The sequence below is a fragment of the Hemitrygon akajei genome, chromosome 32, assembly GCF_048418815.1.
Source record: "Hemitrygon akajei chromosome 32, sHemAka1.3, whole genome shotgun sequence".
In the NCBI taxonomy this organism is placed as follows: domain Eukaryota; kingdom Metazoa; phylum Chordata; class Chondrichthyes; order Myliobatiformes; family Dasyatidae; genus Hemitrygon; species Hemitrygon akajei.
The window spans coordinates 20,902,474-20,927,519 of record NC_133155.1 but is presented as its reverse complement, the minus strand read 5'-3'; the positions used below and the strand labels follow the sequence as shown (position 1 = coordinate 20,927,519).

General features: G+C 39.3%; 1 protein-coding gene across 1 annotated transcript in view; it reads left to right on the top strand.

Moving 5' to 3' along the window:
- The window catches only part of csmd2 (CUB and Sushi multiple domains 2), an 896,539-nt gene that overhangs the window by 716,094 nt on the left and 155,399 nt on the right, over window positions 1-25,046 (top strand). The window contains exons 37-42 of the mRNA XM_073034487.1: window positions 1,228-1,437; window positions 6,011-6,199; window positions 7,206-7,383; window positions 9,412-9,557; window positions 15,479-15,559; window positions 17,125-17,238. Of these exons, the coding sequence (XP_072890588.1) occupies window positions 1,228-1,437; window positions 6,011-6,199; window positions 7,206-7,383; window positions 9,412-9,557; window positions 15,479-15,559; window positions 17,125-17,238 (918 nt within the window). The remainder of the gene's footprint in view (window positions 1-1,227; window positions 1,438-6,010; window positions 6,200-7,205; window positions 7,384-9,411; window positions 9,558-15,478; window positions 15,560-17,124; window positions 17,239-25,046) is intronic.

Genomic DNA, 25,046 nt, shown 5'->3' with positions numbered 1-25,046 from the left:
AAAGGAAATAGCTGACAAAATTATGAAATTTATGTCAATGTTTTAATCAAGGCAAACTTTTAATTTGAAATTTTAGTTTTTTATTTGCTTTTCTGAGTGTATTGCCATGAAAAGAAAATGTGACGACTCGACAATATCAAAAAGGGAGTAATTACAAGGCTGTAAATGATAAAGAAATGTAGATCAAGGGAACAAAACTGAAGTGTCTTGCAACCAGCACTTAAACATTTAAAATAACACCCTGACAACTCATCACATTATATTATGTATAATGATTTCGTTTTATTGTGCTTTTGCGCAGTCAGTGCCGATCATGATACATGCAGCCTGGTCAGTAAGTATGCACTTAGCAAATGATGCCAGTCAGATGACAGAATTAAAATAATGATTTAAGTATTGCACATTTATTAAGAAATGATGTGAAAGAGATCACTGGGAATTCTATGCTTCATTTGCATTGCATCTCATTAATATTCAGCAATATGCAATGTTTTCTTTAGATCCATTGATGGTACTTGCCTTATCCATTTCTGAAGTAGTGATTGAATAAACATGAGGGAGTGCAGTAATATTCTAGATAGTTATAAAAGGGAATCACTTCTGTGAATTTTGAACTAATTTCACTTTCTTGCATTGAAATTATTACAGCAAGAGCTAATTAAATTATCCTGCATTTCCATCATATTTGCTTTGTTTCCATTCAATACTGTGTAATATCTTTTTGTTCTGCCACTCCTTACAGAAGCTAGATGATGAAGTTCTCAGCATAGTTGTTGCAAGGAAGTAATTACCCAATATATACCAGGCTTATGGGTTCATTGAGAACTGCACCCCATCCGTGCTTCACTAATGTTAACAGATGCTTTAGTTTACTGATTTAGTATGCTGGGGGCACCTAGAAAATCTGAATTGGGAAGTTTGCTTTACCAGTATCTTATTATTGGAAAGCTGTTGTAAAAGATGAAATTGTTGCCATTTAATTGTGGCACTGAAACACATTTTTATCAAGTTTCCCTCCATGTTCTATATCGTAGAATCATTGACACAGAGTCTGGGTGTACAACATTTGAAAATTCACAATATTGGTTTTGGGTTCTGCCAAAGTGAGGAAAACCAATCCTCATGAAAAGCACAAATACCCAGTGCTTGTTTGTTCAGAGTGATAAAGTAAGTCCACATAACTCTGGGAAATACACTCATGGCTTTCATTGCATATGTTGTTTTTAGGGGCTTATATTGAATTTCTGAACTTTTCCACTGAACCTAACCACGATTTCATTGAAGTTCGGAATGGACCACATGACACTAGTTCTGTGATTGGCAGGTTCAGTGGAGCTGAACTTCCACCTTCTCTAATGTCTACTTCTCACGTGACAACCATATACTTCCACAGTGATCATTCAGAAAACAAACCAGGTTTCAAACTCATGTACCAAGGTAAGACCTCAGCAGTTGATAATTGGTAAGTACATCTTTGCAGTTTCAAATCCGATTCATGGGAACGAGTGTGAGCCTCTGCAGTTCTTAACCCAAGTTTCTACCTGAGGTGAGCTTGAGGGAAAAAAGTGCCCTTTCACATCTCACACTCGTGAGTTGATCAAAGAGGGTGAATGAGAGAAAACTAGAGATGCTGGAGGTGAATAAAATAGCCCTTGTTTCAAAGTCGGGTACTGGTAGGTTGGGCAAACAAAGAATAAAAAGAAAGACTACTTTCGACAAGAGTACAAGACATAATGATGGACAACATCAGGTGTCAGTATAGCAATGAAAATATCTGTGTCAATTATAGCAAAAAGAACCTGCTGGAGGAACTCAGAGTGTCAAGTAGTATCTGTAGGTAGAAGGGAATGGTTGATGTTTTGACCGAGTTTCTTCACCAGGTTCTTTCTTTTCCTTCCCCATACCAATGCTGCTCAACTTGCTGAGTTCCTTCAGCAACTATTCTGGCATCTGCAGTCTCTAGTGTCTCTCTGTCTGTGTTAATTGTACCTTTGACAAATGCAACAGGTAAATTCAGTGAAAACCAGGAGATGGAAGGAAGAATACTCCAGTGGAATATATGAACAATCTAAAAATCAAGTGATAAACTTCCAGTAACTGCTCCCCCTCTGTCCCTTTTCCACTATTTTCCTCTTTCTTGCCTTTCTTTCTCCCCTCCTGATTCAACTTGCCCCCCCATTACCCAATATTTTCCCTCACCCTATTCCTTCCCTCTCTACCTGAGCATCACCTCTCCTATCACTCCATGTCTTTCCTCTGCCCACCTCCTATCCTCTATTCCATGCTCCACTATCCTGTCCTATCAAATTCCATCATCTTCAGCCCTTTGTTACTTCCACCTATCACCTCCCAGTTTCAGGCATCATTCCTACCTTCATCTACTGACCACTCCCCTCACATAGATCCACCTCTCTCCTACCAGCTTTTGTTTAACCCTTTCCCTATATCTTCTTATACTGGCTATCTCCCCCTTTCTTTCCGGTCCAAATGGAGGGTCTTGATCCAAAACATCAGCTGTCCATTTCCATCCACAGATGCTGCCTGTCTGGCTGAAGTTCTCCAGCATCTTTCTGTCACACAAGCTTTATTTTGGTTCAGGGAAGGCCTGTAATCCGACAGTGTAAAATATCCCAAAAATGCCCTCCTACTGATTCACCATGCCAAGCTTCAAGTGATGTTACACCATCTCCACAATGTAATGAACTCATTGCTAATCAGTTTCATTTCCTTCAGTTCTGTGTTTTGTCTCTATCCCTTCAAATCCTGGAATGGACCTTTGTCAATGGTTGTTTGAAATTGGCTGCTTAGAAGTACAAAGCGTTCCATGCTGGGATCAGGAAATTGCTTCAACAGAGATTTACAAATTTGATCTGCATTCAAATTTAATGCATTAGTATGCTGGCCTGCTGCAGTGTTTCTTATTATGTCACTGCTAACTTTCTCAGTACATTGCAATGTTAGAAAAAAATCTGAAACAATAACTTAATTTTCCAAGACACTTTTCCAGTCAAAAGTTTCAAAGTCATAACAAGTGACTTTAAAGGTTGATTGTCCAGGAATATTATTTTGTAGATAACTTCTTTTTTTATTGGGTAACTTTTTTTGAATTCAAATACTTAATAGTAAACTCCTGCATCTAAGGCTTAATGACATTCACAGTGGGAACAGTAATGATTGTGGTATGATCTCAACAAATTTATTAAGAGCTAATTCGCACCTGATTATTAAATAATCCATCACCCAATATATATTCAGTTATATTAACCAGAAAACACTTCCCAAGCTTCAAGTGAACTGAAGTGAAACCTAGGTTACTTTATTTTGGATCAGAAGCCTCACAGAACATCCCCAGTTATAGTGAGGACAACGTATTGAGGTGATGGAAACAAACTATCTCATTAACTTCGGTTAATTCAACTGACCCCCAAGAATTTATCCAGCAGTTGACATTAGCCAGACTTAGTGAACACAAATGGGATGTTTGACATGCAGCCTGACCAGGGAATACATGTCACAGCTGCTGACACACACTTCTCCAAAGCTATTTTGTTTCGCTTGTGAGTTGAGTTCTAATATACTAGAGGCTTCTGTCTGGTTTATGAACTTCTCTAAGATAGAGAGTCTTGTAAAAGAATATGTGTGTTTGTATTGTTCTAATATTGTGCGATAGCTTACAGTACATACACACACCTCCCAGGGACTGTTTTTAATCCATTAAAATATCACTTGAGTCTCCAGTCCAGTGCACCTTAGCCTTCTAATGTCTGATAGCAATCTAGATCCAATCTTCATAGCCTGACACTGCTTCTTTTAAGGTTTGGATATGAATAAATAAAATTAAATAATTTTAAGAGTGTTATATAATTTGATGGAGTCAAAAATCACCAGATGCTAGAAATCTGAATTAAGAGCAGGATATACTGGAAACACTCAGCCAGTCAGGCACCATCTGTCTCAAAACAGAGCCCAGGTTTATTTTGATTCCTCTTGAGTGACTGAGTGAGTAATGAAAGGCACAGTTTCTCAAATAGTTTGATTAAGTAACTTTAATTTACTTAACTAAAAGAACAAATAATTAGTAACTCAAGGAATTGTGTTTAATGCTTTAACTGCAGCGATAAATCTCATTCAATTCAACTAAAAGAACAAAACTCAGACTTCTTTATTTGATCCTTCACTAATAAATCAAGCTGAAGATTGCATGCAATTCAGAGTAATACTTATCAACAATTAATAAATCGCAGTTCTGCTTGTATAATCTTTGGCTTTTGATGAGACATGAAGGGGCTTCAAAGTTGCCAGGCACTGGTTATGATCAAGCCCATGGAAAAGCTCCAAAAATCCTTGCTATTGTAGTGTACAGGTTCTTCCTTATGTCCCATACTAATGATAAAAGCTCCATATAAGTCAAGAGCACTGAAGGCAATTTGCTGGAAATAATTCAGACATCTTGTCAACATATTCAGCCATTTCACAGCTGTTGCAGCAGGGAAATCACTAATTCTGTTCCATCTTACCACACCCTCTGTGGAAAGAGGAACAAATAATAGTTTCAATCTGAGACCAACCATCAGAACTAAGAAAGAGAGAAGAGTTAGCCTAGGTAGAAGAGAAGGTAGGGGGGAGAGGGAGATGGGTAGAAAAAAGGTAATTTCGCTATTACAGTGAAATAGAGTTACAGTTACAATAAGATTAAGTTCTTTTGCCTGTGTAATGCATTGTTAATGCTGTATAGCTTCCATAATTTTGTATAGTCTAGCTATACAAAAAAAGAAAGAAAAAATGGTGGCAGTCAAAAATGGCCAGTTCTCATGCAAGCATGAAGAAAAATAAAACTTTCTTAGAAGATGGTCAATCAATATTGAGTCCCACAGTCTGCAATGTGCCGAGACCAATATTGAAATGTTATTCCTTGAGCTTTTCTTGGGCCCCATAGCAACAGTACAGGAGGTCATACAGAGAGAAAGAGAGGACAGTGAGTGGGATGATGAATTAAAATAGCAGCAAACAAGTAGCTCAGGTTACTCCTGGAGACTTGGTACAGGTGCTCTCCAAAGTGATGACCCAAACCACCTTTGGTTTCTCCAATGTAGAGAAAGCCACATTGGGAATACTGAATGCAGTACATTAGAATGGAAGAAGTGAAATGATGTGGATAAATATGCATGAACCTTAAAAATGAATCATTAAAACTTTTGAGACCAACACCACCTTTCTGCTTCTTCATGTGTCATGCTACTTTTGTCGACTTCTAATGGATTATGGTCAGCCTACTTGCCCACAGAGCTGAGGCAGCTTTCTGACTCAGTTAATGAGGTTTCTCATTAACTAATTTACAGAAAAGTTAATTTACTTGTAAGAAGAAAAATTCTGGTATCAATTAATGCATGATTTGTAAATGCATATTGTAAGTTTGATTATATGACCAGCACCAACTTTCCTTAGACATGCAGGCCTAAGCAGGTCTTTTAAATGTTCGGTGTTACAACATGAATTTAATCAATTTGAGCATTTTTTCCTGTCACCATTTGAAAGATTTATATAGTTTGGAGATGGTATTATAAAATGAAACTTAGGCACTTACAGAACATTTAAGAAAGCTAACTCATTCTTCTGTATTGATTTCACCAAGGCTGTATTATGCTTAACCATTAGGCAACATGACAGTCTAAAATTAGAAGTTTCATAAACATACCAGGCTAATTTGGGGCTAGGTTACCATGGTAGTGTGATAGTTAACACCACACTACTTTAGCTGGGGTGTCAGTTCAGAGTTTAATCCCGAAGCTGTCTAAAAAGCTTGAATGTCTTTCCTGTGGGTGTTTTGGTTTCCTCCCATAGCCCAAAGTCGTACTGGTTAGTGCGTTAGTTGATCACTGTAAATTGCCCTATGATTAGGCTAAGGTTAGATAGATGGTTTGCTGGGTAGTGTGTCTTGTTGAGCCGGAAAGGCTATACTGTATTTCTAACTAAATAAATAGTACAATAAATTGTACCATTTTTCTTTCAGCTTACGAATTGCACGAATGCCCTAACCCTCAGCCATTTCCTCATGGCTTTGTCACAGAATCTGGTTACAATGTTGGACAGTCCATTTCGTTTGAGTGCCTCCCTGGATATCACCTTGTTGGCCACTCGGTTTTAAACTGCCGACATGGGGTTGACAGAAACTGGGATTATCCCATTCCGAGATGTGAAGGTAGTAACTTCATTATTGTCAATGATTTACTAAATTCGTGAAATATCGAATGGCTGGTGCAAGATGGTAAAAAGATGATAATTTACACTTTGCATATCCAAAAATAATAACTTGCCTTGGTGAATCATATCATCAAATTAATATAGGTTAGCTGGTTATGAGTTAGAGTATTTTATTGACAGACATTTTTGACATGCTTAATAAATATTTGCATATTAATTTCATCATTTTCACCCACAATCTGGTAAATCTGATGTGGATATTCCAGTAGAGTGAGGCAATAATGAAGATAATTGTGCAGGTATATGGAATCAAGCACAGTGTTGATATGAGTAGGTCTTGGTAATGAACAGCTTCAACTTCAATACATCCATAAATTAATTCAAATTAGCAAAAAAGCTGTACGCGATTCATGTAATATGGTCTATTGCTAGTGTGCCGAATAAATATTTTGATGTAATAATCTCATTCAATGTACAAAATATCAATAAGTATATTGAACCTGAAGATTATAATAAATTAGACTAATAATTTTACAATATACAGTATATTGTATGTTAAATATAAGAATGAGTGGGATGAAGAGAATTTATAAATCCTGCCCTAAAAGCAACTATTGCATATTTTAATACATTGATTTCAATCATTCTAACATTGTTTGCCTATTTGATTTTTCTAATGCTCCCAAAATTATGAAGATAGAGTTTTTCAATTAGGATTTTTGCAAATAGTCAATTGTAACACATGTTAGTTGTGATCACCACTTCCTATTACTGCTAATTTACTGAAGGTTTAAAGTCAGTATTTATGGCTAATCTTGATTCCTTTGTACATTGTTCAGCAACGTGGTTGTCTGTACATTTAAAATCTATCTTTACTAATCGGCTGTCTCAAATGCCATATGAATACATGTGGTTTCTTCTCTGGAAGCGTTCAACAACTGTGTTTTTTCCTAATTAGATCATCCTTGCTAGTGGCCCTAAAGAGAGCTGTTCTCTCATTTCAGTTCCCTGTGGAGGTAATATTACTACTCACAATGGCACCATCTACTCTCCTGGCTATCCAAATGAATATCCAAACTCGCAGGATTGTACTTGGCTAGTGACAGTGCCTGTGGGCTATGGGATTTATGTCAACCTAACTCTACTACAGCTAGAACCTGGCAATGACTTCATTACTATCTGGTACGAATTTCTGTTCAATCATGACTCAACTCTTGCTGTGCTTTTGATTGTTCGCCTTCCACTCAATAACACTGCTTCTACAAAATTTGTGTTTGATGAGATGGCAGCAGACCATTTGACAGTATTAGCTAATTGAGTTGAACCTTGAGGTTTGTACACAGGTCTCCTCTGCAGAAGTTCAAAGCAAAAACACTCTGTCAACATGGAAAAGGCTCCAGTAACTTGACAGCGTGATGAAAGAAAAGGGCAAGAGGCACCAGAAGTCCAGCCGCGTTGTCCACCTTGCAATGCATCTATTTAGGGCAACGGCCAGGGCTTATCCCCTTTCTAGAAGAAATGCTGTGGTTAATGCATTTTTCCTTTTTTCTTAATCTCTGCGATTCATCCCTTCTCTGATTGATTTGTCTGTACTTCTTGTTTTTGCCTTTTTATTGACACATAGATCTTTTGTTGCTATATATAATCACAACCTGACTGCCTTCCAATTAGAGATTTCTAAAGAAATGTCTCAATGCCCCATCACCTTTTCCCTCCACCTATTTCTTGCAACACCTCCATTAACCCTGCCTTGCTCTCCTCGAGGACGATGCTTGAGAATTTTCAGCTTTTTTTTTCACTTTTAACACCCTTCACTGGGCTTGCTTTGAACTGATCAGCCGAAGTATTGAAGTTATAGTTTGAAAGATCAGCCAAAACGAATGCTGTCAACTGAGTTTAAACTACAGATTGAAAGTCAGTGTAAATTGTGCAGAGATCATTTAATCTAGTAACATCAGCATGTTCTTCAGGAATGCTCCTGTCACATTACGTTGACGGAATGGGCACATGGACTTCATGTCATCTGGACTAAATTTAACCTCTGAGATTGAGGAAGGACATTCCCCATTGGAAATAAGTATATTAAGAGAAGGGAAGCAAGCAGATTTGCTACTAAAATGAGGCACCACATAATTCAGTCTAGGGAGCACCTCATCTGAACATTGTTAGGCCACTGGCATACAGTACTTTATTACAATGTGTAAGGTTTTTATATATAAAAATAAAATTATGATGCATAGAGTGAATGCAAACAGGCTTTTTCCACTGAGGCTAGGGGAGAAAAAAAACAGAGGACATGGGTTAAGGGTGTGTGGTGAACTACATATACCTGTCTGGACATGCCCCCCCCGCCCCCGCTGACTGCTCCTGTGGCTCCTCCCACAGACCCCAGTATAAAAGCGATTGAGGCCTGAGCCCTGCCCTCAGTCTCCAGGATGTAGCATGGTGGTCAATTTCTGCTTGTTCTTTCTTCCAGTCAATAAAAGCCGATATCTCGCCTCACGTCTCAGAGAGTTATTGATGGTGCATCAGGGTGAAAAGGAAAAAGTTTAAAGAGAACATTGGGCGGGGGGGGGGGGCTTCTTCACATAGCGAGTGGTGGGAGTGTGGAGTGTGAGCTGCCAGAAGAAATAGTAAACATTTAAGAAAAACTTGGACAGGTACATGGATGAGAGGTGTAAGGAGGGATATGGCCCAGTTGCAGATCAGTGGGACTAGGCAGAAAAATAGTTCGGCACAACCAAGAAGGGCCAAAAGGCCTGATTCTGTGCTGTAATGTTCTATGGTTCTATATAAGAATAACTATCAAGATATAAAAGAATTGAATGATCATGCAAAGGTAAATTCCTTTCAATATTCTTGCCAGTAGCAAGTCCTGTGACGTGCTAAAGTACACAGAATGGAAGAGCTCAAATGAAAATTAAATATCATTTTGGGGTATAATATTTAAGTGATATTGTGAGAAGATGAATTTGACTTTGATGTAGCAGAGTATTGAGCTCATTTGGCTTCTTTCAGAATCCTGAGCATGAGATTGCCTCTCCTCAATAGGTTGTTCAATCCGAACAGGAAAAAAAATCACTTTGCAAACTGGCTATTTATGTAACGAAAGCTACTTCTTGATATACTGAACATACATCTATCTAAATTTTCTTTATCTGCTCTATTTCTCAGTTAGCTAATTTGATGTTTGATAATCTTCTCCTTTAGGGATGGAGCTCAACAAAGTGCACCCCAGCTAGGAGTATTTAGTGGAAGTTCCATAAAAGAATCAACATACAGCACTTCAAATCAAGTTCTCTTCAAGTTCCGCAGTGATATGGCGAATGGAGGTCGATTTATTATAAAATTTTACGGTCAGTTCATATCTCTGTTTTTTTACAATTTTAGTCTCAACATTTTAGATTCAAGCAATTTTTGTAATAATAATTGGAGATTTTTGATCACCTCAGATTTCCTATGTATTCTCTCACTTCTCTCTCCCTCTCTCTTTCTATACCCACTTCACACTTATCACACCACAGCATCACCATATGTACACATACACCCCTGCTTTCTCTCTTCCTTTACTTCATTGCCACTCTTTTTTCTCTCTCTGTTGCCTCTCTCTCCCTGTCTCTCTTGTTTTCTGCCTCTTATTTCAGACTTGTGATATAACTACTTGCAGAACAACAATTGAACTCTCAATTTTTCATCAAAGTGGCAGAATCCCAGCTCCTGAAATATATGATCTAGCTCTTCCATGAATACCTTGAACTATGTCACAAAATATTGTTCAAAATTGATTTCTCTTAACATCACACAGGATGTTTCATCTTTAACATCGGTTGCAAAAAAAATCGATTCCATATGTTGTCCTGTCAGATGACAGTAATCTAAATACAAACACAGTTATAGAAATGAGAAAAACAGCTACTGTAAGGCTATATCGTGGAAGGGTTTCCGCTGTAAAGTAAGGTGCAATTCATATTCTTGTTCACCAAGATTCATGAGTCTAGTGATTCTATGTGAACTCTGAGCCAGCACAAAATGGACAAATATTGGGCCAGGTGACGAACTACCTTCTTGTCCAAGAATAGAATTGACAATAGGACATCACTTGTCTAATAGCCTTGGATGGTGGGCAGGTGCTACCGAAAAATTCTGGACCATGAATTTGTCCTATTTATGTGAACGATTTGGATTCAAAAGCCCAAACTAAGTTGCTCATATTACTGATGCTACAAAAATAGATATGGATTCAGTTGAGGTACCCTACTAGACAAGCATTGAATTGGATTAAGTGTGCAACTAGGAAGAACATTAGCATGAAACTTAAGACAGTCAAATGGACTGCGAACAAGGAACAAATATGATGACACATCATGGTGCTGTAATAGCTAAATATCCCAAATGAGAATGATGCTCAATATGTCATATCAATGCAACCCAGTAATATTTTAGAGGCAAAATGCACACCTTTATCCCTAAATCAATCACATGGTGTGAATCGGAATCAGAATCAGGTTTAATATCACTGGCAAATATTGTGAAATTTCTTGTCTTTGCGGCAGCAGTATAATACAATACATAATAACAGAAAAAACATGAATTACAGTAAATATATATTATAATGCAATTAAATAAGTAATGGAAAAATACAAGTAAAAAACTAGTGAGGTAATGTTCATGGGTTCAATGTCCATTCAGAGATCATATGGCAGAGGGAAAGAAGCTGTTCCTGAGTCATCGAGTGTGCTCCTTCAGGCTTCTGTACCTCCATCTAGATAGTAGCAATGAAAACAAGACAAGACTCAGGTGATGGGGTACTTAATGATGGATGCCGCCTTTTTGAGGCATCGCTCCTTGAAGGTGTCCTGGGTACGACGGAGGCTAGTGCCCCTGATGGAGCTGACTAAGTTTACAACTGTCTGCAGTTTATTTTGCAGTAGACCCTTCCTGCCCTTTCCATAGCAGATGGTGATGCAGCCATTTAGAATGCTCTCCACAAAACATATTTTGAGCAATGGATCTATCCCCTGATTTCTTGGTATTACATGCGTTTGAATGTTCTTGGTCTATTTAGGTTGTCATTTCCTTAGTGAAGTCATAGAGATTTTAACACACTTAGCTCAGCATTGAATAAATCCAAACTTCTGAACACTCTGATTGGTCAGTATGGGTAGATTGAGATAATTGTTTTAATACAAATCTGGATAGAGTGTTATATTGACTCTGATAATACTACTTACTGCTGTTCCATTTTGATGACTATGTCTATGGAGATGTTTTGAGGTTCTCACTTGAACTGTCCATTTTCTGCCTCACTCCCATCTTCTTGCAGACTTGTGCATGATGTTACCCAGAATACAAGACAAGAAAATAAATCCTGGAACATGAAATGATCATTTAGCCAATATGACCAGTTTTTTTTGTGCAGAGCACGATATATCTATTACAATATAGGCATTGGGCATTCCAGTTCATCTGAAAGGGAAGTCTGAAATTAAGGGGCGGAGGTTGAAGTGAGAGCGGAAAGAGGGGAAATATCTAAAAGAGGTTTGAGGGGAAACTTTTCGCACAGAGGCTGGTGGGAATATTGAATGAGCTGCATAGAAAGTGGTAAAGCTGGTTGCAGTTACTAATCTAAAAGACACTTAGGCAGGTACATGGATGGGAAAGGTTTAGAGCAATGGTTACAAACCTTTTTATAACATGGATCAATACTATTAAGCAGGGGGTCAGTGGACACTAGGTTCGGAACAACCTGGTTTAGAGGTGATATTTGCTAAGAACTGTAGAAATGTTCCTAACTCATGTATAGAACTTGATCGGCATGGATGTGTAGAGGCAAAGAGTCTGCTTCCATGCTATTTAAGTCTATGACTCTGACAGGATTATCATTAATGTTTTAAAACCTTCATTTGAATTGCTAATTATAATATCATTGGTAAGTGTTTAAGTTGTACAGTCATTGCAACTGACACCTTCCGTTCCTCAATCTGGGAGTCTGGTGACTTCAGTTGTGAGCCTCGGCAACAAGCATTTCCTTACTGAAGTTTTTGGACAATATTCCTGAGCTCTGTTAAAATATAATTGTGTCGGATACGTCAAATACATTAAAAGGGCAGCTTTGCCTAAGCAGCATATCATTTGAAATATGAATGCTAATTTATTTCAGCTTTTCCACTGAGAGAAATGTTCAAACTTTGAAAGCTGCTTTGAAAACGGAGAGCAATAATATGACACTAATGCACTCCACCCTCATAAGAAATTCACTTTTTATACCATCTCTCGTTTACCTGCACAACATGGAAATTATGCAGTTTGCGATAAGTATACAACTCATTAAAGGTTGCAGATGGTTATATAATTATGAGGAGAAAAATACTATTAGTTTCCCAACTAGGATCCGGAACCACATTCACACACACTAATAAGCTTCATTCATCTTCGTCTTTTGACACTATTCGATGACTACGTTATTAGGACCAAATACCATACAACGACACAAGTCCTCATTTTCCTTGTTGGATTAATTACTATACTAAGTGAATTTTGTTTAACCCACAGAGATAATTTGAAACACTGGAATGTAAAATATTACTTTGTCTCCAGGTTTCTTCATTCTTTCTGTAATAGATTTTTCCCACAAAATAGTTTTCAAATTACGTTTTCTTTTGCCTTAGGGTGACGTCACCTGCACCCAATTGACTATCTCTCTCTTGAATCCCCATGAACAGCAGCACATTATAGTTATTTATTTTAGTGTTCTAGACATGCAGGTAATAGCCAGAGACTAATTTGAACAGGGCAGGAAGCTTCATTTCAGTGTTGGGTTCGATGGCGAACTGGCTGCCTCAGGTGTGTCAATAAAAAAGACTTTAGTGATTGAAATGTCAGAGAAACTAAAAAAGACAAAATAAATTTTCATTTGATGTTTAGCTTCTGGCTGTTAAATTTGACCAGCAGTAGCTCAAAGATTTGGATGTGTGGTAGAGAGTACATTGACGGTGTTGCATCACAAGCCGGTACGGAAATGCCAATGCCCTTGAATGGAAAAGCCAACACGAAGTAGTGGATACAACCCAGTACACCACAGGCAAAGCTTTCCCCTCTGTTGAAAACACAGCTACATAGATCGCTCGTACAGGAAAACAGCATCCATCATCAGAGACCCCCACCATCCAGGTCATGCTGTCTTCTCGCTGCTGTCATTAGGAAGATGGTACAGGAGCCTCAGGACCTACCGTACCAGATTCAGTAAACAGTTCTTACCAGACAACCATGAGGCTCTTGAACCAGAGGAGACAACTTCACTCAACTTCACATGGCCCCATCACTGAAATATTCTCTCAATTTATAGACTCACTTTCAAGGACTCTGCAACTCACTTCCTCAATATTTATTGCTTATTTATTTGTTATTACATTTTTTCTTGCTTTATATTTACCCGGTTGTTGTCCGTCCTTTTTGGAGGTGGTCTTTTATTGATTCTATTGTGTTTCTTGTATTTAATATGCATGCCCACAAGAAAATGAATCTCAGAGATGCACATACTGACATATATGTACTTCGATAATAAATTTACCTTAAACTTTGAACTTTGAAATAGATGATAGTAATCAAAAGTGAATCATATAATCGAGGTTTTTATTCAGTTTTACAATGTCCTCCCTGTCTCTCCAACTCTCTCTCTCTCTCTCCCATTTACAGATACCTGAAAGCCTAACAGATCAGAAAGTATTAGTTGCAGTCCTGATGTCCATTATGACATTAAGCTCCTGGGAAGCTAATATTGCAAAATATCTTGAATATTGTTATTTGGCAAAAAAAAATCAGTGACTGCAAGCAGAGAAAACTGGTCCATTTGCTGAGACAATGTGCATAAAGTGAATCATGCTGCTCTTTTATGTTCTGCTGGTGTCATGGTGTATTTAAAGAGGGTGAAGATACCCGCATAATGCTTAGATGTAATTAAGTTCACCACTACGAAACTGTGTGTCTGTTCTTTTCCCAAAATTGGCTCTGTCTCGTCTCCCTCAAGCCTGAGCTGCCTTTGAAAAGTGTAGCTATGCAACTGTGTTGTTCATTGAAATTCAGCACTGGGAGGAAGAGAAATCCTTTAAAGGTTAAAGTTAGTTTTATTGGTCACATGTACATCGTAATTGAGTGAAATGCATCAAAGACTAACATAGTTTGAGGATTGTGCCCATGAGTGTTGCGTACAACTCATTAAACTGAACCATACATTCTTTGGAATGTGAGAGGAAATCAGAACACCCAGAGGAAGCCCACAAGATCACAAGAAGAGCCTATAAATTCCTTACAAACAATAGTGGAGATCAAACCTTGATCAATGACCTCTGGCACTGTGAAGTGACTACCCTAACCACTACATAGCATGCTACATTAAGCAGATGTTGTAAGCCTTTTAATATCTACTTCGGACTGCTTTGAATGCTGAGCAATTGAATAGATCCAAGGCTATTGACTGATTGATTTTTGGATATTAAAGTCATCCAAGTTCATGTGACTGGTTTGGTAAAGAGAACTTGATCATAAAATTCAATCGTGATCTTACTGAATGAGGGCACTGTATTGAATGGTTATATGGTACTCCTGCCTCTATGTCTTATATTGTTATAACTAGAGGATTATATGAGAGAGGAAATGAGAAATGGAAAAGGCAACACTCAACAGTTCAAGAAAATCAGTGAGCAAAAAACAGTGTTAATGTTTTAAATCAAAGACCTTTCCTCAGAGCACAGAAGTGAGAAATTGTATACAGTATATAGTTGCAGAAAGGGGAAGTAATTGAGAAATGTAAGAGTCATTGGCTAACAATGGATATGAAAAATCAGAATCAGGTTTATTATCACTGGCATATGATGTGAAATTTGTTAACTCAGCAGCAGCAGTTCAATGCAATACATAATCTAGCAGAGAGAGAGAAAAATAATAATAAATAAAATAAAACGATAAATAAACAAGTAAATCAATTACGTATATTGAATACGTAAATAGGAGGCATACTGAATGGAAGTACCTGAAATTATTTTTCTCAAACCTTATAGCTATAGTAAAAGCTTTACCCAACATGGTAGATTTGTACACAAGATTTCCTTCTTTAAACTTCTCATGGTATTTGCTTAGCAACTGCAAAATGCTTTAAAATAGCACACCCATTTCATCAAGATACCTTTCTTGTGGCTTAAGAATAGATTTTGATTTAGTGGATGATGTGATGCTGCAATTAAAACTCCAGTGATCAATAGTCATTTTTATTGCTTTTCAGCCTATCAGCTGAGGAAGTGCCGGCCACCTGTCTCTGTGGCAAATGCAGAGATTTTTTCTGAAGATGAAGAGTTTGAGATCGGTAAATGTGCTAACTGTTTTTTTGTCACCACTTTGTAAAAGAGTCCTGTTACTAATCATGTCAAAGTCAAAAATGTTTCCAAGACCCACCTCAGGTTTTATCCTTCATTATTTAATGGCTAACATTCATCCCTTAATTAATATCATTTACACAAAGCAAACAATATCAAATTGTTATAGCAGTGAAATGGAATATAGACTTGTACAACACAGTAAACACCTTTTGGCCACAATATTGTGTCAACCTATATGAAGGTACTTTATGATCAATCTAGCCCTTCCCTCCTACACAGCCCATAATCCTCTACTTCTTTTTACATCTTTGTGCCCACCTAAGAGTCATTATTTGAGACTCAGCACACAGGCAGTGTGTTCCAGGTACCCACAACTCCCACATTCTGCTGATAATGAGATGAACAGAACTGAACCTAATACTCCACGAGAAGTCTAACCAAGTTTTATAGAACTGCAACAGTATTTTACGGCTATTGAGTTCCATCCCCAACTAATGAAGGTCAGCAAACTGTATGCCTTCTTATCCACTCTATCAACTGTGGTACCTTTGAGGAATCTATTGACTTTGGCTAAGAATTCTGCCATTAACCCTGTACTCCACCTTCACTTTCAATCTTTCAAAGAGTTAAATTTCACTCTTTTCCAGCTTGAAGTCCATCTGCCACTTCTCCATTGTTTTAAACAGGCAGAAGCAGTTCCATTGAATCAAAGACAACACTTTAAACAGCATTTCAGTGCCCTGAGTTGTAAAAGTACGAACACACACAAAACACAGGAGGAATCCAAGCTGTATCTATGGATAGAAATAAACAGCGGACATTTCAGGCCAAGACTCTTCATCGGGACTGGAAAGGAAGAGAGTTATTAGATTCATTCATCGCTATCCCAAAATTAACACTGAGTTTGCAATAAATCTTCTTGGGCTATGACCAACATGCAGAAATGGCAGACCACTTGGGTTTCACATAACGTTCCAGTACAAACACTCCAAGCCTGAGTCGGTCTCCATGGCTTTGAAATGGTTCCATTGACTACAGCTGTTTGATTTAAGTTGTGCTTTTGTCTCTGATTGCTCTCCACTGCACCACAGGCATTAAAGGAGCACAGTTTATGACAAAGCACGATTTGATGATTTAGTTCAGGCATTCATCAGAATTGCCCCAGAGCTAGGTATACACCTCTGTCAAATAAGTTTTTCTGCCTCTGTCTGCCCTCCCCCCTCATTCATAGTCTCTCCTCACTGGTTCATTGATTCCTTTCTTCCCAGATATATTGAAAGGAACATGTCTCTCTTGAGAACTTGGTACTCTCGAAAGGAGATGAATGGGATTTGATCCATCATTACAGGAAAACAAATGTTGTATAGTCATCCCTGATCTCAAGAGACATAGTGGAAAAAACGGGAGGAGAAATTACCTGTTCAGATAAAAGTGCACAATGATCCTTTGAAGAGAATTAGACTGAAATTCGTAAAAATGAACAAGAATATGTGGTATGTTTCTTGGTTTGAAACACTTTGCCATAACTCTCTTACTTTTTTCATTTTCCAAGGTGATATTATCAAGTACCAATGCCTTCCTGGATTTACACTGATTGGAAATGAAATATTAACGTGTCGCCTGGGAACACATCTCCAGTTTGAAGGTCCACCTCCATCCTGTGAAGGTACGTAAAGAAATGACAGTGAAGACTGCAGCAGTGTGTAATTGCCGATGTAGCTGAATTCTCCGTCCTATGTGGTTGTAGAAGTGGTGTCTTTTCTTTCATATTTTATGTTTTATTATGTTGTAGAAGGAGGTCGTTTGACCCCCAAAGTTCACAGAGCACTCCAAACAATTCCATTGATATTCTCTGTCACACATTGAATAACTGCCTCATTACTTCTGCTGCCCCATATGCAGGTGAAATTTAGAATAGTCAGTCAATTTACCAGTGTGTCATTGAGATGTAGGAGGAAACCAGAACAACCATGAAAATTCCCCATTAGTTTTTTTAAAATTTATTGAGACACAGCGCAGTCTAGGCCCTTCTGGCCTTTCGAACTGCGCCACACAGCATACCCAAGCCTATCATGGGACAAGTAACTTACCAACCAGTACACCTTTGGACTGTGGGAGGAAATTCGAGCACTCGGAGATATCCTATGCAGCCACAGGGAGAACATATAAGCCCCTTACAGGCAACAACGGGAATGGAACCTCGGTCACTGTTACTGTAAAGCATTGTGCTACCATGTTACAGGAAGTCAAGGATAAACTGCTTCATCCTCATCCATGATGATGACTTTCCGCTTAATTTTTATCTTGTTATTCATAAATGTTGCCTCAGGTGAGCAATCTGACATCTCACACCCAAGACATTGCAAAATAATTCTTCCTTTTCACATTAATTTTTCATCCTTTGAATTAAATTTGCTTAATTTACTTACTGAAATCTGTTCTGGGTTGGGGGCTGGCCCCTCCTGTCGGTACTGCCCTCCAGTGTTCGCTCACTGGATGAACCAGCCTGACTTGGACAGTTCTCCATCAGTCTACAGTCATGCCACGCAGGGACTTGGGTTATATTATTATCTTTTTTCTTTGTGACTATGTTTTCTTTCTTGAAATTATAACCCCACATGCTATTTGTGCTATGCGCAGTGTGCAATGTGCTGTAGGCAGTGTGTTTTGTACCTTGGCCCAGGAGGAACACTGTTTTGTTTGGCCACATTCATATATAGTTGAATGATAATTGAACTTGAACTTGTAACAAAAGTTGTGCTTGATTACCAAACAATTTAAAATCTTGAAGTGGATAAAATAGACAATGTAACAAGATTGATGGCTTTGTTAATGGCAATTTAACAAAAGGTATTCAGGCAAAGACAAAGCATGGATGATTACCTTTGCTGATTGTGAGGGGCATGACTATGTAAAATTGGACTAGATATGGGATAGTGAACAAAACTGATCTTCCAACAAGCAAACAAAACTTGCCAGCCACACCTCATTTGAGTATACTGGTTCTACAAGTGTGATCTCAACCTTTCCGGCAGTATGTGCCTGGCCCCACTCAAAAATTCCACTGGGGTGACTCTGGGCACTGAGGATGTTAGACAAAAGACTGGAGGTTGAAGGTGCTGGGTAAGGCAAAATCAAGGTGAGTGAGGAGAAGCCTTAGGTCAGAAGGGCTGAAGTTGTTGGGACTGGGAGAAAAAGGCGGATGGCAGGAAGAACAAGGCCAGGGTGGGGCAATGGGGGCTTACGGTCCGGAAGACTGAAATGAGAGCCTTGGGTCTGTAAGAAATGATGGCTTGGTAGGATGAGGGGAGACGAGACCTGTGATTCAACTAAGTAAGACATCTGTAGGTCAGTGATGCTTCTGAATCTCTCCACTTGGACCTCGTTGCAGTATTTGCTCCATTGATGCCCAGTCATCAAAGTCGAAGACAGAGCAAATTTATTATCTTAAGTATGTGTATGTCCCCATGTACAACTGTCAGATTCATTTCCTTGCAGGCATTTACAGGAAAATGAAGAAATACAATGGAATTTATGAAAAACTATGCATAAACAAAGACTGACAAACAACCAAGGTGCAAAAGCAATGTGCGGACTACCATGTCATTCTCCTCTTCCAGCTGGTAATTGCTCAGTACTGGTGCCACACCTCACTGCTGACACTGAGAGTCCTGGAAGCCAACAGTGGTTGCTTGGTCATTGGTATAATTGGGTTTAGATTTGCCCCATTCGTTCATACACATTATGTGTGCCTATTCGGATTGGCGTTGCCTGGACTGACATCGGTGGGGGCCATCTGACACAATAACAGGCAGAAATCCTCCACAGCAAAGCAGCACTCTGTCAATGCTTTGTTCCACTAGATCCTTCAGAGGCAGGTAGGAAAATAGGCAAGTGAGTTTAGGTGGACTCCTCAGGTGGGGCACTGAGTTTTCCAAAAGTAGAACTCAATTGTTAGCAGTTATGGCAAGGCATAAGTTGTTCTGGGCAACATAATAGGCCTGTGGTTTATAAATCACAGATGACCAACGGAGTTGTATAACTGAATTCATACATTACTGGTCTGACTGTGTGAAGTATGTATGTAGGGTTATAATTGTCAGCGCTAACTATGTGAGGAATGCAACTGGTCTGTATGTACGACCATAATACATAGGAGTAGACTTAGGCCACTTGGCCCATCGAGTCTGCTCTGCCGTTTCACCATGATTTATTATTTCCCTCAAACTCCATTCTCCACCTTCTCCTTATAATCTTTGATACCCTTACAAATCAAAAACTTATCAACCTCTGCTTTAAATGTACTCAATGAACTGTCCTCCACAGCTGTCCATGGCAATGAATTCAACAGATCCCCCTATCATAGACAGGACTGACGGTGAGGAGTGTACAGAGAACATCAGGGAGCTACCATGTTATGATTTTTCATTACAGATATGATTCTAGAGTATGCAAGAGTTATGCCTTGCTGAACAAGACTGTGTTTCTGAGATTGGTCATGAACTTATATTGTCAGATTGCAATGTTGAATTAAGGTGGTGTTTGGTAAAGAACCATTGTCTCATAGATAGTGAGTGTAAGACCCATCCTTCCAAATTTATGATGAATGAATTGATTTTGCCTGTATTTAACACAAAAACTGTACATTGAATACATTTTGCTTATACTTTAGTAGGATCAACTATGGGTGCTTGATGGCTGGCATAAAGTCAGTGGGTCAAAGCTCCTGTTTCTGTACTGTATCTCCCAATGACTCAATAAAGACTGCGACCTTTTCAGATGGAAGTTGCACCAGGCACCACCCAGTGTAGTTGGCATTTCCTGAGCATTAATTTCACATGCAACATCAGCACTGTGCAGGGAGACCAGGGTGCCATGGTAGTGTCACAGTTACTGTGATTCTGACCCAGCTTGGGGCATTCCGGAGTTTGGAGTTGAATTCTGGCACAGTCTGTAAGGAGTACAAATGCCCTTTCCATGATCATGTTGGTTTCCTCTGGGTGCTCTGGTTTCCTCCCATAGTAGCTGAATTGGTTATTGTAAGTTGTCCTGTGGTTAGGCTAGTGTAAATAGGTGGGTTTCTAGGGGGTACAGCTCATTAGGCCAGAAGCGTCTGTTTCACACTGTATTGCTAAGCAAAATAAATAAATAAATACAGTGCTACTACCAACACAATTTAACCGGCTGTCGAAGAAAAGGGTAGATGCCCTAAATTTGCCAACAAGAACTAAGAACTGAGACACTGCTATTTTACTTTCTGGTCGTGCCTCTCTGTCTCCTCGTCACTCTGCTTCAATTGGATCCTTTCCAAGTGACAGAACCTTTTCACTTCAGTGCTCCGATCTCTGCTCAAGTTATGAGCCCATGTTTCACACTAGCTTGAGGCCAATCGTGGAAGGAGAATCGATCTACACACATGTTCACGGAATAGATGAGGTTATTTTGTATCTGTACCCACTTCACCCTCTCTACTTCCACCATAATCCCCTGCCTCCTCCACCACCCACCAACCACCCACTGAGCTTTGAGACCAGAGCAAAGCCACTGCTAAATTCATGGGCAAGAAGTCATCATTAATTGTGCAACATTGCCACCTCCTGCCAAAGTTTGGAAGTGCATGAAGACAAGTATCCCACTACTTGCACTGATGAAGGGTCTTGGTGTGAAACGTCAATTGTTTATTCCACTCCATAGATGCTGCCTGACTTGCTGAGTTCTTCCAGCCTTTTGTGGGTGTTTATTCTTGCAAAAGATGCATAGTCATTAGAATAGGTCTTCCAACTTCTTGGAGAAACTAAAAGAAGGTAAATTGGTTCTTTATGCCTGGGTAAGAAAGAAGTGAGTATTATTTCATATAGTTATCCTTTGAATGACATAATTGTGGAGTGGCATGGTATTGTAGCAGAAAGCATCATCAGTTAGCAGTTATCTCACGCTGTCGGTTTGGATTTCAATTCCTGCCACTGTTGGCAAGCAGTTTATATGTTCTCCTCATGATTGTCTGGGTTTCTCCCAGAGCCCTGGCTTACTTTCACCATACCAAAGATATAGTGACTTATACACATGTTATGCTGGCGCCAGAAGTGTGGCGATGCTTGCGGACTGCCCAACTCAATGTTCACTGATATAATCAGGGCAGGATTGTGATAGTCGTAGGGGGTTTCAATATGCAGGAAGATTGGGAAAATTAGGTTAGTGCTGGATCCCAAACGAGGGAATTTGTGGAATGCCTATTAGATGGCTTGTTAGAGTAATCTATGGTTGGGCCCACTAGGGGATTGATAATTCTAGATTGGGTATTGAGTAATGAACCAGATTTGATTAGGAAGCTTAAGGAGGAGGAACCCTTAGGAGGCAGTGATCATAATATGATAGAATTCACCCTGCAGTTTGAGAGCGAGAAGATGAAGTCTGATATATCAGTATTACAATGGATAAAGGGAATTATAGAGGCATGAGAGAAGAGCAGATTAAAGATGAGTGGAAAGGGACATCAGCAGGGTTGACAGCAGAATGTCTGGGGGGCATTTCAGATGGTGCAGAATTGATACATCTCAAAGACGAAGAAGTATTCTCAGGGGAGAGAATGGATAACTGCAACTGACAAGGGAAGTCAAAGATAGCATAAAAGAAAAAAAGAGAGCATATAATAGTGCAAAAATTAGTGGGAATGTAAAGGATTGGAAAGCTTTAAAAAACCAACAGAAGAGCATAAAGGGTGAAAAGAAGAAATATTAATGTAAGCTAGTCAATCATATAAAAGAGGATACCAAAAGTTTTTTTCCCAAATATATACAGTAAAGAGCAAAAGAGAAGTGAGAATGGATATCAAACTGCTGGAATATGATGCTGGAGAGGTTGTAATAGGGAATAAAGAAACAGTGGAGAAAGAAGAATGGACAATGTGGCAGATGGGATATAGTGAAGTGGAGTGTATGGTCATGTACTTTGGTAGAAGGATTAAAGGCATAGATTATTTTCTAAACAAAGAGAAAATTCAGAAATCAGAGGTGTAAAAAGACGTGGGATTCCTTGTGCAGGATTCCCTAAAGGTTAACTTCAATTTAATTCAAATACAATTTCAATCCAAGTTTAATTGTCATTCAACCATACATGAATACCCGTGAGTATAGCTGAAGGAGACAGCGTTACACCAAGGCCAAGGCACAAATCACAGTACCAGCAGTCACATATAGCACAAAGCACACATAACACAGCAAGCACATGCAAGATATCACTAAGACACAGCCACGCAAAAAAATAGTCCAGACTGAGTCCATGAATGCAGCAGAAATCTGCAGTCAACCACAACACAGCTTGTCTTCTGCCAAGCGAACACAGGGGGTGGCGACAGCACTGACTCCAGCTTGGATGATGCCACGCCGCACCACCCCTGGCAGAGCACGCCAGCTCTGACACCTCTCTGCTGGCGGCTGTAAACAGGTGACACTACGGCTTCAGGCTCCGAGTCCGTGAATGCTGCAAAAAATCTGCAGTCAACCACAATACAGCCGAGCGAATATGGGGGGAGGGGAGCAGCACTGACTCCCGACTGAACACCGTCCCACACAGCTCCTGGTGGAGCACACTGGCTTCAACATCACTCTCCTGCCAGCTGTAAACCTGCTTGTTAAGTTGGTAGTAAGGGAGGTTACTTTGCAGGTCTGAATTCAGAATTTTCTCCCCTTTATTCCTTCTACCGAAGTGCATGACCATACACTTCTCTACTCTGTATTCTATATGCCAATTCTTTGCCTATTCTCCTAATCTGTCAAATCCATCTGCAGACTCCCTACTTCCCCTTTAAGTCTTTGACATCATATCTTAAATCTATTTCCTTTAGTTTAATTTCTTGTACCCTTGGAAAAATACTGTCAATGTTCACCTTATCTGTGCCCCTCATGATTTTGTATAACTCAATATGGTCATCCCTCAGCTCCTTCATTCCAGGGAGAACAGACCTAACCTATCCAGTCTCTCTTTACCCTCCTGTATTGCAAACAGCCTTGTTAAGCTTCCCTCCACTGTCTCCAGCTTAGTCACAAACTTCCAATGGCTGGGTAACTGGAACTGGTTACAATACTCTAGGTGAGGTCTTACCAACGTCTTGTACAGCTGTAACATGATAAGAGTCCCAACTATTAGTCTCAATGCACCTTCATCCATGTTTTAATGTCTCAAGACAGCCACTGCTTTGTCTTTTGCAATATCAATATCATTGCATAGTGCCGTGGTGAAGAGTGAGGGAAGTAGGAGAGATATGTTGGCCCTACTAGGTTCCAGGAGGCCATGCTTAGAAGATCATAGGACCATAAAAAAAGAAGCTCCAGAAAAGCATGAAATGCTTGTAGAATTATACCAAAGGGTTCACTTCCCAGTTGGTCTTCTCACAGCTGATCTTTAAAGAGTTGCGGTGACATCTTCTGTAGTACGCTGGAGGTGAAAATAAAAAGTCAAGCTCCGAAGACTGTTTTACCACCTCAGATGCTGCATTATTGATTGATCATTCACCTAACAACTAGCTCTGTCATTCAGATTCACACCTTGCAACATGTTCCAGCATGCTTGATGTAACGGACATCCATATTTCACAGCCTTCACATAAGCAACGATGATAGTCTCATGTCCAAAATAGATTGTATGACCATAAGTAATTTCTGGCTGTTTACCTGTGACAGGAGAGGGATGCTAATTCTCTCTGAATATAAGCCCTTGTACAACACTGAACTGCCAGATGTTGCAATTATCTACACACCAAAAAGAACCAACTTGATACGTTGACCATGGAAGTCATTGTGGGTTAGTCACCAGCAATGCATGTTGCTGTGGGATTGCCTTTGTAATTGGAGCAAGTGGTACATTTCAGATGTCACCATTGAAGCAGAAATTTCCTTCACTACATCTCATGTTGGAGAATAAGAGATTAACACTTAAGTATTATTGCTCTCCTAAGAATCTACAATTGCCCCGTCAAATTCTGCATTCTTCCTCTTGCTTGTTTTGCTCCTTATCCACTAGTTTATTCTTCCAGTTGTATTCCAAGGGAAATGCCTGAAAATAGAGTCATATCCAAGAGCTTCTGGTCTGTGCAAGGGGGTTGGTTTTTCAGCAATGTTAACACAAGAAGCTCCAGAAATGCGTGTAGAACTATACCAAAGGATTCAATTCCCAGTTGGTCTTCTCACAGCTGATCTTTAAAGAGTTGTGGTGAGATCCTCTCTAGTATGTAATCTGCATTCAGCCACGTGAAGTTATGCAGCAGGGTTAGCTGGAGCATTGAATTCCACTATCTAATCAGCAGTGTGCGTTAATTAGTGTTTCAAATAATTTGTTCTGTATTCATCCATATTTGTACTGATGACCTCATAAATCTGCAGAAGCTCTCTGGATGCTCTCTTTTGGAGCATTAAGGATAATAGACCAAACTAAACCCAGTTTTCTTTTTGTTCATCCTCTTCTCCATTCCTCACTTCC